The 13,329-nt window shown below is 33.2% G+C and overlaps 1 protein-coding gene and 1 long non-coding RNA gene across 4 annotated transcripts; both read right to left on the reverse strand.

Annotated features, from left to right (window-relative positions):
- Positions 1-3,218: 3,218 nt before the first annotated feature.
- On the reverse strand, positions 3,219-8,961 carry LOC135126867 (uncharacterized). Its single transcript, XM_064053062.1, has 4 exons — positions 8,839-8,961; positions 8,575-8,770; positions 7,949-8,516; positions 3,219-7,888 (listed from the first exon to the last, which is right to left on the reverse strand). Exons 3-4 carry the CDS (start codon positions 8,139-8,141, stop codon positions 7,125-7,127), a joined length of 957 nt encoding a protein of 318 aa, XP_063909132.1. The 5' UTR covers positions 8,142-8,516; positions 8,575-8,770; positions 8,839-8,961; the 3' UTR covers positions 3,219-7,124.
- A 976-nt stretch (positions 8,962-9,937) lies between these two features.
- LOC135126869 (uncharacterized) lies at positions 9,938-13,223 on the reverse strand. 3 transcript variants are annotated; one of them, XR_010280147.1, is made up of 6 exons: positions 13,031-13,223; positions 12,660-12,977; positions 12,421-12,585; positions 12,153-12,323; positions 10,197-12,099; positions 9,938-10,100 (listed from the first exon to the last, which is right to left on the reverse strand). It is a non-coding gene; the product is annotated as an uncharacterized LOC135126869 (long non-coding RNA). The 3 variants fall into 3 exon arrangements; XR_010280148.1 differs by having other exon boundaries at positions 12,660-12,802; positions 12,875-13,223; XR_010280146.1 differs by having other exon boundaries at positions 12,660-13,223.
- Between the last annotated feature and the right edge of the window lie 106 nt (positions 13,224-13,329).

Raw genomic sequence — 13,329 nt, forward strand, 5'->3', positions numbered from 1 at the left:
ACCGATTGCGATGCCACAGTTTCCCTAACATGCGTAGCTAATTTTTGAGGTTTTTCGAAGCGGAAATATGCCAATTTTCAACCGACGCCAACACGTGGTGTAAATTTGATTTGTTGTTTGTAAATTCACACTTCAGGTTAGGATTTTATTCGTTAACTGGTTCTAACACAATTTAACAGTCATAAGTTTGTTCAGATAAAAGTACTTGCTAGGAGATTTCATGAAATTCACTTTGTCATTATTCATTCTTTGTTTACCAAATTGTGAATAAGGTTTCTGGATTCTTATACTTGAGTGTTACATTATAAGTTTTCTTAACTCCTCACACAAGATTGCTAATAGTTCATTTACGGCAGTTAGATTAACCTCACGTGGTCCCACTTTGGGAAAAGGACCGTGCAATGTGCGGTGGAATTCATAAAATCGTGCACTGAGGTACGGAGGGATTAAATTTTTCCCTTTAGGCAGTTATCATCGTTATCATCATCACATCATCGAGACATGCCGGATGCATTTTGTGTTTGTTTATTTATCATGTGTTTTGTTTTGGGATAAGCTGGAGACAGTCCACGATTTAAACTCTCAAAGCTAATGGTTTTAAGTAACTAATCACTTGGATAATGGCATAATTTAACATAATGTAAACTCTTCGTTTGAATCGTTGATAGAGTGTGGCATAATTTAATATAGTGTAAATTCTTTGTTTGAATCGTTGATAAACTGTGGCATAATTTAACATCAGGTAAATTCTTTGTTTTGGCAGCGGCCATGTTGAAAGAGTGTTTTCAAACCGAGCACGTTTGAACTGTAAAATCTCGTTGAACAAATTAACAACATTGTGGGTCATGTGGCACGTGCATTTTGTTCTTTTGATTTAGACCATTATTTGCACAGCGCCACAGGATTGATCACATTTTTGGTATCACATATTTTTGACGCCATTTTGGACCTCCAAATTGTCTGCTATGTTTTTTGTTTATGTGTTTATTTAGGGGAATCTAAAACGATGGCCCACAATGCAGCTGAATAACTTCACTATTTAAAATTAACCAATAACTCGAATGGACATAAAATATTAACCTCATATATTTTTGTTAGCTTTCAATTTTTCATCTCATACAATTTTTCTCTATCTCACAATTTTAGCCTCAGTAATTTTCTTTGCTGTATAATTTAAACTGAACGTAAATTTTCATGTTCTGCAATTTCTAACCTCACGTATTTTTTTGTCTACACAAGTTTTACTTCACGCAAGATTGTTTTTTTTTTGTTGTTTTATAAATCTTTGCTAGTTTTTTTTTGACCACGCAAATATTTTGTTGATTAATATTTCCATCATATAACTTGTCTGATTTTCGATCTTAATCTCAAATAAGAATTCTTTGTTGTTTCAAATTTCACGAGAGTGTATGGCGAGTTTAATTGTTGTTTATTGCTCTTTTGAAAACTTTAACACTTGTTCAGTTGTGGTTTAATATCAGTTATAAGAATTGAACATTTAGATGGAATTGAGGTTAGATAACACAGAAACAGGTAGCGGAAGCGAAGTGTGCGGTTTCTTGTTGAGCTGGCACAAAGAATGCAGGTCTAGAATAGAAGTCAGCGGAACGGTCGGGATAGCGTGACGCTGTCAGCTTATTTATAGCCGTGATTTCCAACCACGAGTTTACGATCGTAACGGCCTGGGTAGCGCGACACGTTTCTTCATGATAGAGGGGTGCTGGGCGGCAGTGCTTGCTGATAGAATAGAATCACCGTCGTGGGGGGAGAATAGCCACGACCAGGAGCCCCAAACTCCGCTCGCGCTACAACCCCCCTATGGGTAATTCTGCTGTGTTCTAGCATGAAATTGATATTGTTCGATCGTCACACTCTTATAGCACTCTGGTGCCACTATTAAAGTTTTGTACTCTTATTGACTGCCACAATTTAAATTTGCCGTCACACGTCTGTAATAATTTGTGTATTTGCATCCAGTTTCTTTACTTCAGATTTTCCTTTGTTTTTATTAAATTTGTGATGTTCAAATATTTGCATTGATTCAGAACGTTTAATTTGATTTCATTCAAAGTCTGGATTTTTTTTTCTAGCTGAGCACTAAGAAGGTCTCCAACCTGCGCAACTTAGTCGCAGCTTTTTTTGTCAGTGGAGGAATAAAACATTTTGTGTCCACCATACATTTTGTGTTTTATTTAGCGGTACTTTTTCAACCTTGGAGCCCACAACTCACAACCCCAAGGTTGAAACAGCGCTCCTAAATAAAACCCATAGAGGATACACAAATCATTTATGCCTCTGTTCTGGAGAGGTAAAAACAATTGCGAAATAAGTCAACCAGAGACAGAAAAATTTAAATTAAAGTAAGTAAGTGGGACACCACACTCTCAGAAATATATTGTAAAAACGCTTAATTTGTGAAATTTGCCCTATTCATTAAATTTTCTCGTTAGTGCAATTTATGTGATTTGGATTATGTTCTCATTGTATGACTCATAAAAAAACTAGATTAAATCAATTCAAAGTAAATTAATTAAAATCAGTTTTCAGTGTAAGCACAAAAAAGCAAATTTGTAGAAATAAAATAGAAAAAAAAATCCAAAAGTAATTGAAACACTGAAAACAATGAAGTACATCACTGATAATAATATAATTTGACTTAAAAAAATACTGGGGAAATTGGCAGTCTGTCAAGATTTACCTCCTAAACCGCATGCGCTCAGCAAATACCGAGGCAGTCTGTTAATAGCACATGGAGGAAGGAATATAATGGAGGGAGTGAGAGTTCAAATAAGTGATCCCGCGCCAAAATGCGTGAAAGCAATAAAAGGTGCTTCAATATGGCTGCCGCTTCAGTGGCGTATCTTAATAGTATTCATAAGGGGTCCCACTACTCAAAATTATATTCAATGCAAATATTTTTTTTAGAATATCTAAAATTTGAATTTTACTCATAGAAATTTATTTTGTATAATTATAATCAACAAAAAACCCAAATTCACATCAAAGTTTTAATTTTTGCTGCATAATTGTTGCGAGATCTTTGGAATAACATTTAAGGAGATAATATTATAAAGAAAAAACATTAGCCAAGAATAATAAAATCATTATATAAAATTATAAATGACTGGTAGTTACGCTAAGGTTTTGGGGATAGGGTGAGGTTAAAGAATAACAGACGAATTTGTATATGTTGTAATTCTAGAAGCTCGATTTTTTTTTTATTAATCCAATCAATGCATATCATTACTTGGTCTTAGTACCAGTAATCATAGAAATGTTGCCTCAATGCCAGTCATTTTCGGGTTAGCGGTGGGTCTTAAAATAATTTTATTAAAAGGCAGTAAGAGAACTGTACTTTATAATTTGTATAATAATTAATATTAATTTACAAATATGTACTAGATAATAATAACATAAATAACATATATGTTTTTATAGGGTATTAAAAGAATACAATATTACAAAATAAAGATAAATTCACTTAAAGGAAATACATACAATTTAAATAAAAAGAATACAGGATTACTACAAAGATGAGTTCGTTTCAACTAAAGGTTTGATACTTTTCTGAAAAATAGTATAAGAATAAAAAATATATATATAAGAAGAAACAAAGTAAAACGTCAACGCAATCAAATATGTTTTAGATTTTCTCCATATAATAAAACTTAACATGTTGTTTACATTTTTTTTTTAAATAAACCACATTTTGTAACTTTATTGCCCTTTAAAATGAATCAACTTAGTATATCTTTGCCTATCAGAATCTACTAAATAAGACTTACTTTTACAACTGTATTTTATACGCAAATTCAAATAAATATTAATTATTTCTTTCAACAAAAAAGATGTATGGGGGTGATTTCTATGAAGCAATTTCTCACAGTTTAAATTTTCAATGATGTCAATTACAATTTTGCATTTACTAAGTTTGGTATGTACTCGCTCATGTGTTCTGTAAGTTTTTTCACTTTGTACGCAAATGGCAATCACATCGTCACTAGGATAGCTCAATCCCCCCTTTGATTTGAAATCAACAAAACTTCCTAATAAGTTCTCTTTTATACCAAAAAGGCATGATATACATATTTCACATTTCAAAGATTTGGCTAATTTAAAAGCAACAAATCCAGCAATGTAAATCACAACTTCCTCACAAAAATTTGTTAAAGATTCCTGCGTAAAGAAATAATTATGTTCAAAATTAACGTCACTTTCCTGAGTAACTTGTACGTCACTCGTTAATATCAATTGATCAGAATTAATAATATTTTCGAGTTTTTTAATTCGAGACGAACATGTCAAAATATTTACTTGCTCTAAGGGTACACAGTTTCCAAAACCACTGTGATTTATTTCTGCGTGTATTAATAATTTTTTATATGCAGATTTAAACTAACGAGTAGTAGGGTTATTATTGCAGCCCCCTAAATTTCTAATTTGGAAGAAAAAATTTTCCAAATGATCTTGACTGCATTTATAGGTGGGCAGATACTGTAAAATTGACGTTCCTCCATCACCCACTACATATTGTTCATAAATATTTAATACTGCATGTAAACCAGCTACAAAACCTATAAAACCTGTTTTACGGGGCGAGTGAATAATTAAATCTTTGTTAAAAAATCTCAATTTGGATATATACGAAGTAAAGCAATTCACAAACGTTTTTACCTGATTAATATTATACTTATTTAATGCTTGCTTGTAACCAAATTCCTTTATTCTGCGCGAATTCAATAGCGTGTTTGCGCAAAACATTTTCTTATAAATTTTTTCTTATGCTTACACTTATCCTTATAACTATGTCTTATAATTATAACACTCACAATCGTTACTTCTTATATTGACAATAGTAGAATTTTTCTACAATGTCAGTCAGTGTCATTTAGAACTTTAATTAGTTATGTCGCAACTGAAAAAGAAACGATTTCGATTCTCAGAGAGGGAACGTATAAAATGTTTGAATGCATTATTCGACCTTCTTTGCGAGACTGAATTTACAAACGAAGAAGATGTGTGGAAAAAACTTCATGCAGTCGTAAGTGAAGACGAAAGAGAGCGCTTTCAGAACTGTAGCTTCAAATTATTAAAAGATCATATGTTGGAACAAGTAATAAAATTTAGAAAATTTGATGCCGACGAAGCTACAGAAAGTGGGAAAGAACGGATACAGACTGAGTGGGGCGACGCTGTTAGAAAACTTCTGACTGTCTGGTCGCAATATGAAGATGTGGCACAAATGGACATAGAAAATAAAAAAAATGAACGGGGTAAAAAAAGATGCAGTGGCCAAAAATTCGACGAGGTTATGCCTGCAAAAGCAATTCGCCAAGCTGCTCTGCAAAGTTTGGACAATCCTATTGAAACTTGTAATAGTGAACAAATATTAGAAACAGAAGCCACTGACGTGGACAATGAAATATTTTTTCACACTGTTGACGATTTTAATGACACTGATATTGATGGTGAGCGTGGGGGTCGTGAAGGGTTCAACCAAGAATCTAGCAGGGTTTATACAGCGGCAGCACGAAAGACGAGAAATGGAACTAAAGATGGAACAAGTTTTTCATATTTAATTGAAAAAATGAAACGGGAAAGTCAGCTACTACAAGAACAATTAAGATTTAAAGAAAAGCAACATCAAGATAATATGAAAATTCAAATAGAAGAGTTGGAATTCAAAAAAGCTAGACTTGAGTTCGAACAGAAAAAATGGCAAGAGGAGGAAGAGGGCCGTAAAATAGAAAGACAAAAAAATGCAATTTTAAACAGATTTTTGGAAAACATTTTAACACAAAATTTAAATAATAAAAATCTGACATAATTTTTGAAATAATTACAGCTTTTAAATGTTTATTTAATAATAACATATTAATTAAAGGTAATTGTTTGATTAAAAAGAAATTATTGAAAATATTCCATAATATCTAGTGATTCTATATCGAAGTATCGAGAAGTTGTGCTTCCATAAAAACATGTATGCGCATTCGTTAGTAATGCAGCCACAATATAATACTGACCTATTGGTTGCAGAAAAAGTTTTTGATTTTTTTTAAAATCAACAAACGCAAATTGCGTTGTTATTTTACCAAAACTCCATTCTACGCATTGGCGTATTTTGGACATTTTGGTATTAAACATTTGTTGCTGCTCTGTTAAATTATGATTAGAAAATGGTCTTATTAATTGTTGCACTAATGGATACCCTTCGTCACCGTATAAACAAAACTGTGGGCAATGGAGCTTCATTTGCTCTAAGATTTTTGAATTTTTAAGGATAAAAGAGTCATGTCGTCTGCCAGAATACGGAGGACTTAAATGTAAAATGATACCGTTTGGAACGGTGATTGATTGAAATTTCAGACAATGTATTCTTTTATGTCCGCTGTAAACTTCTTTTTGAAATTTTGATGGTCTACAAATTGCCCGGGCAGTACCATCGATAAACCCAATGCAATTTCTTAAAGGAGCACCTTTCTTATGTACGAAGGCAGCCACCTCTGCGAGAAAACCTTGCGTTAACCATATGTTTTTATCAAAATTTAATAATAACTTGGCCCATTTCTTGAATATAAAAGTAACAACAAACTTTAAAATTTTACTGATTGACGAAAAATGTAATCCAAATTCATTTTGCAATCCTTTTAGTCTGTTTGGGTAAGAAAATCGTCTTAAAACGAGACATAATCCTGCAAGACCTATAAATGAAGAGTGTTTAAAAATACGGAATTTCTTCTCGATTGTAGATAATAATAAACCTTCAATGACATGACCATCTGGTGTAACCCATTTTGCAGGCATTTGCAAAGCTTGATGTAATTTAATTATATGTTCTTTTTCAAATCGAAAAAGAAAACGAAAGTTTTCTGGCGGAATGCTATTCATGTTGAATTTAACACACGTATATGAATAACGCTTTTCTGTTAACTCTTTTTGTATTAACTGATGCACTAAGTAGTTCTGTACATCTTCTGTATTGCCAAAAGTAGCCAAAATTTCTAAATTATTCATGGGCAAAATGAATCAATTTGCGTGACAGAAAGTCAGTTCTGCTTGTCAATGTAAGGTTCTAAGCCGTCAGCATAACTGTTACAATTTATACTTATAACTATAATTATAAATTATAATTGTAAGCATAAGGAAAACTTTATAAGAAAAGGTTTTCGCAAACATGCTAATATGTCAAAAGCGTCATTAATATTTAAAATCAAGGTAGCCGTTGCTCCACAGTTCTTAAACTGATCAAGCTGTAAAATATCTCGACAAAACGTCAAAGCTTCAGAGACAGACCTGCTTAATAACTGTGTAGCTAGAGCAACTTTCATTTTTTGTTTAAAAAAATTTATATGTCTTCTACGTAGTTTGTTTGCAAGGTGCAGCCCTTCATTTTCTTGCAGTTCATTTAGAAGTTCTAAGTATTTAAAATCAATAACATTATTCTCTCCATCGACTATTCTTCTTTTGTCACCAAATGTGTTACGTATTAATTTCATCATGTGTGAAGGATCAAGTAAAAGAAGTATATTCTCTTCACCAAAGTTTGTTTTCAAATTAGAAGGGCTAAATGAGCAACCTAATGCAGATGCCATTGACAAATTTGTCGCACAACCATCAAATGTAATATTGCTAATTTCAATTCCTACACTTTTTACTAAAAATAAACACTGTTTTAGTAAACCTAATTTTTGCTCACTATTTAAAGAATGGCTTAAAAAGTAACCCACGGGGATTTTCCAAGAGCCATTTATAGCAACCAGCATGAAAACTAAAGCTTCTTTGGCCTCTTCATTTTCATTTACTTCGATTATACTACCCATATCAGCATATCCATAATATTGTTGCCCATCATATTCAATGCAGCGTTTAATAGCAACTTCATCGAACACTAAAGAACACACAATTTTACGTTCTTCAGCCTTTGCTTTTAACACATCGAATGCCTCACTTGTGAAACCTGGTGCACCATTCACTGAAGAATACCATACAGACAAAGTTTTTGGGTGTGGAAGACAGTCCATGAATTGTTTTCTTATAAAAGAAAAAGCCTTTGGGGAGTAGAAATGTGTTGTAACGGCAAATTTTCTTATTTCTGGCCCATATTGATTTGGCAATGGTTTGTTGTTAATTTTAGCCCACATTCTGCTCAACAGTTCTGTATTTTCCTGAAATTTATTAACATCCACACTGTTGTTTTCATAATAGTTGATTTTCTTCCTTAAACTTGAAACAACATCTTTCAGATTACAAATTTTGCGTTGCTGTTTTGAGGTTCTGCGTTTTAACGTTTTAATAGTGCATTGTTGTTGTGACACTAATGTCTTCAGGTTGTTAATTTGTTGTTTCAGTAAAACGTTTGCACATGTTTTTGTTGTTAAATTTTCAAGTTTCTTTGTAATTTCAAAAACTTTATTAGACAATTCATCTTCTATATTCTGTTGAGGCTCTACCGAAGGTGCGTCACAAACTTCTGTGTGATGCGTTTCATTGCCTCTAAAGGTCACTACATTGGTAATCTAAAATAAATATATGTATTAATTGTTATATCATGCAGCATGTGAGTTTATTTAATACCCTTTCTTCATAAGTATAAGAAATAGTTGGTACTGAATGTGGTCTTAAAACTACTTTCTGGGCTGATGTTCTATCAAAACACTTTTCTTCAAAATGAAATGAACACAGGAAAAAGTTGTTCACAGACACAGAATTTTCTAGGTGAAGATAAAGGAAGTCTGTCCACAGTTTCTTTAATTCAGGTTTCTGGGGACACCTAAAAGCAATTCAAAAATATTCATTAGTCCCTCTTAAGCAAATATTAAACGAAAAAATACGACACACCTGTGAAACGTTATTTTTTTCTCTACCAATTGTTGACCTGGAGCCACTCGTAACTTTACACAATTTGCAACTAACCATTTTAAGTTTTTAAATAAACATGAAACGCTTATCGCAAATTCAAAACAAAACGTTCACACTAAACACGAGGTTAAAAGCGAAAATGACAAAAACAGAATCGTACGACACTGGTCAGTGCTGGCTGATGAAATTATTAAAGTAAGCATGCGCGGTGAAGGGCGCGCTAATTGAAAAGAGTAATAAAAGGTGCTTGCACTGGTGCCAAGAATTTACATTGCCGAGATACGGCGCACTCCCTCCATTATATTCCTTCCTCCATGTAATAGCACGACCTGCTGCATTAGTTAATACGGCCTGTTCATAACTGTAGTTCCACTGTATCCTCCGATTTTAGTGAGGGCGCTAGCGGATGGGCGCATTTTAGGAATTTTTATTATTTTATGTTGGTTGGATGGTACTCACTGTTTTTTGGTGTCAAATCTGACATTCAAATTAAAATTCTCTTGAGAATCTTTAAGCGCGCTGAAAGTAGTTATTTGTGAAGTCCATTTGTTATTGTTCGTTGTTTTTCTTTTTGATTTGCAGTTTTCGTTCCTTTTTTATTTGTTTTGTGGTGTTTCGTTCCCATTTTGTCGTTTCAACTCGTTTAGTGTTTCGTTATTATTTCATAGTTTAATTAGTGTTTGTTTTTTGTTGTTTTGTTCCTATTTGGTCGTTTAACTTCAGTTAGTGGTTCGTTATTATTACATAGTTTAAGTTGTTACGTTAATTTTACTGGGACGAAAATGCGGTTCCACAAAAAATGCATTGTGTCCCAGTGCCCTGCCAAGTACTCAAAGTCTTTCCATCAGTTTCCCTCTGAGCCCCTCTTAAGAGAAAAATGGCTACATAAAGTAGAGAAGTTTTGTTGTAAGAAAAGCTTATTGAACACTTATTTTTTTTAATACTAAATATTAATTATTATAGCTCCAACGCAGCAGATCGTCAGTCAGTACTCAACCATTTGCAATTTGCACTTTAAACCCACAGATTTTAAGTTTGCAGCAAATGGTAGTAAACGCTTGCAAAAAAATGCAGTTCCAACAGTTTTTCATGTATATTTATTTACATTTTAAACTTAACAGAAATAAAATTATAGTTTTTATAGGGTGATGATGCTCATTACGCATCCATACACGAATCCTTCGTTGCCCTTGCCCAGTCTTCTACTCCTTTAAATATCAAGCCCTCATCATCCATTATTCCTGTAATTACAATCCTTACAACTGTGAAAATATAAGCGAACAGTACATTAATAACGTAATTTAAAGTTAGGAGTAAAATTATTTTTCTGTTCCTACCTATTTTCACACTTTTTTAGAACTTTCCTCTAATAATTATTTATTTTAGAGTACTGTTACTCCAAGATTATCTCCTCCCTCCCAATCAACATCCACGTGTCCAACATCGACAGAAGAACCTCCAGTAATATTTTATTGGCAGTTAATAAATTTTAATCATATTTTTTTAAATTGTAGAATCCTGATTTAAGTCACTCAACAATTCCTTCTGAACCTGAGTCCTTATATAATGAATCCCAAACATTAAGTTCCAATACTGATCTTCATCTTGATGATATATCAAAACTTAAACTTGAAATCAAAAAACTGAAAATGAAAGTAAACCGTTTGGACAAACAGAACAAACTGAAAAATCAACAGCTACAAAAACTGCAATTAAAAATTGACAATCAAACGAATCAAGCCCGTATATTCGAAAAAATTGAAGCTGATGCCAAGAATAACGACCCAAAAGCCACATTTCTATTAGACCAAATATTAAATTACAACAAACAAAAATCTAGATGGTCAGAAGTAACTGTAAGATCATGTATTGCCTGGAGGATTTCATCCCCAAAGGGATACAACTATGGTAAAGCTTCTATATTGAAATTACCTAGTCGAAGTACTTTAGAACGGTATATAGGAAATGGACAAGATGTTACAGGACTTATAGAGGCACGCTTGAAAGCAGAAGCCGAAGTGCTACAACCCGTTGAAAGGATTTGTAGTTTAATTGTTGACGACATGTCCATCAAGGAAAAACTGTGTTACAGCCGCACAGAAGACAAATTCTATGGGTTAGAGACTACCAATGAGAGTAGTCAAACAATTGGAAAAAAACCAACGTTGGCCAACAAAATGTTATGTTACGTTGTTCACGGCATGACTACTAAGTACACGATACCCGCCGGATATTTCTTCCATCGAACTCTAAAAAACATAGATTTTGTGAATTTGACGTTAAAAGTAATGAAACTTTTACATAATTGCGGATTTACAGTTTTAAGAATTGTGACAGATAACCATAAGTCAAATGTGGCCCTTTTCAAATCTCTGTCATCAAGTAATAATTTAATGACTCATATTCAACATCCAATAGAACCAACAATACCATTATTTATGAGCTTTGATTACTGTCATATTATTAAAAATTTGAGGAACATATTTTTGGACCATGACATGCATTCTGGTAACGGTATTATTTCTGCACGATTTTTAAAGAAAATATATGATATGCAACACAAATTAATTGTTAAACCGGTAAAGTTTTTGACCAGGAAGCATATTTGCCCAACCAATTTAGAAAAGATGAACGTCCGTCGTGCTGTGCAAGTATTTTCCATAGAAGTAAGAGCAGCAATAGAGTATTTGGGAAAATATAACAATCCAGGTTTTGTTGATGTTGAAGAGACTCTAAAGTTTATGGAAATGATGCACACATTTTTTAAAATTCATGATGTCAATGACAAAACTCAGCACATCCAGCAACTAAATGAAAATAGTGCTCCATATACAGATATTAATGATGAACGCCTTCTCTGGATGTTAAAAACTTTACCTGCTTATATAGATTCCATTCAACTATCTTCAAAGGCAAATAAAATGACGGGATTGACTAAAGAGACTGCAGAAGCAGTAAAATTCACTGCCAAAAGCACTGCAGAATGTATCAAGTATTTACTGGAAGAGAGTGGCTTTTTCTATGTCTTAACGCGAGCATTTAGCTCAGATGCAGTTGAATCGATGTTTAGCAATGTCCGATTATGCGGTGGTTCTCAGGACGCTACTGATGCCAGGGCTGCACACTATGCTATTAAACGAATAATTAAATCAGGTTTAGTAACAACTTCAGAATCAGCAAATGTATATTCTGACTGTAATCACTTGAGTAAAATTGGTCAAATTCAGTCTTCTGAAAGATCTACAACAGAAACAAATATACATATACCTGACAGTATAATTGAAATTAGTGACCTTCATAAATTAACATTCGTTAATACCATTTTCACAGATATCAACTCTGCATCAGTTGCGTTTTTATCTGGATATATTTGTAGAACAATTGAAGAAAGGTTAGAGTGCAAAAATTGTTTAGATTCATTACTAACCACCGCAAAATCTACCCCGTTGCTTGACTTGATATATCTGCAAGACAGAGGAAAATTAAAATATCCCACAAGATCATTCACAAATTTTATAAATAAAATTATAAAAATTACATTTGATATTTTGGAACACATACCAGTAAATCATCATCCAAGAACTGTGGTGGAGTCTTTGTTATTAGAGCCAATTGCCAGTTCAGCTTTTTTGCCTTGTGAAGATAAAAACCACAAAGTAATGGTTGCAAACTTAATATTGTCTAAAGTGTTGAAACCAATTTTTGCAAATTTTGGTTATACAAGAACTGAAAATGTTACATTGTTTAGTAATTTGACCCATAAACCCCATTCAAGAAAAGTATTAAAATTATAAACATACCTGTCTGTTTTTTTATATTCTTCCAGCGCTAATTAGGGTGAAATTTTACAAAAGGCACTTCTCGATTTCGCACAAACTGTTTGGTTACAATTCTTCTACACCACCCCCTAATCACGTTCCTCACCTTCAAATGTTTCCTTTTGCTACAAAAAAAATGTTAAATTTCCCAATTCATACACTCTTTAACGGGAAAAGCGTTTCCAATATAACCTAACTTTTTATAGTCACCAACACGCGAGGAGTAATGTCGGGGACACAAGAAAACAGTTGTACAACTTTTGAATGTGCGGAACGTGAACAGGGGGTGATGTAGAATTGCTTTGGGGAAACAGTTACAGTAACAGCGAGAAGTGCCTTTTGCAAAATTTCACCTTTGCTAGTCCTTTTTGTTGTAATTTTCAACCATAGAGAGGATACGATGTATGATTCAACGTTTAACCGTTTAATAAATTGTTCAAAACATTTAACCTAACCCGATTTAACCTATTTATAAAACTTCAAATTTGAAGTTTGTTTGACAATTGTCAAGGTCAAAAGCGCCCCTCCAGTGCTGCCCTCACGCCCTGACGGCAAAATTTTTTCAATGCATTTTTGTGGAAATGAACAGGCAGGATATAATACAGCCGGCAGTGGTTAATAGACTGCGCTGAGTGCATTTTGTATGCCACAG

Source organism: Zophobas morio, unplaced genomic scaffold (genome assembly GCF_036711695.1).
Source record: "Zophobas morio isolate AGI-343-1 ecotype UQ-CSIRO unplaced genomic scaffold, CSIRO_AGI_Zmor_V1 ptg000011l, whole genome shotgun sequence".
In the NCBI taxonomy this organism is placed as follows: Eukaryota; Metazoa; Arthropoda; class Insecta; order Coleoptera; family Tenebrionidae; genus Zophobas; species Zophobas morio.

Bases quoted from the DNA above. Each gene is read 5' to 3' on its own strand.
- LOC135126867 (XM_064053062.1), bottom strand. From the start codon at position 8,141: ATGTGGGCTAAAATTAACAACAAACCATTGCCAAATCAATATGGGCCA. The intron at 7,889-7,948 runs GTGAGGCATTCG...TGTGTTCTTTAG, and splicing joins TGGTGCACCAGGTTTCACAA to TGTTCGATGAAGTTGCTATT.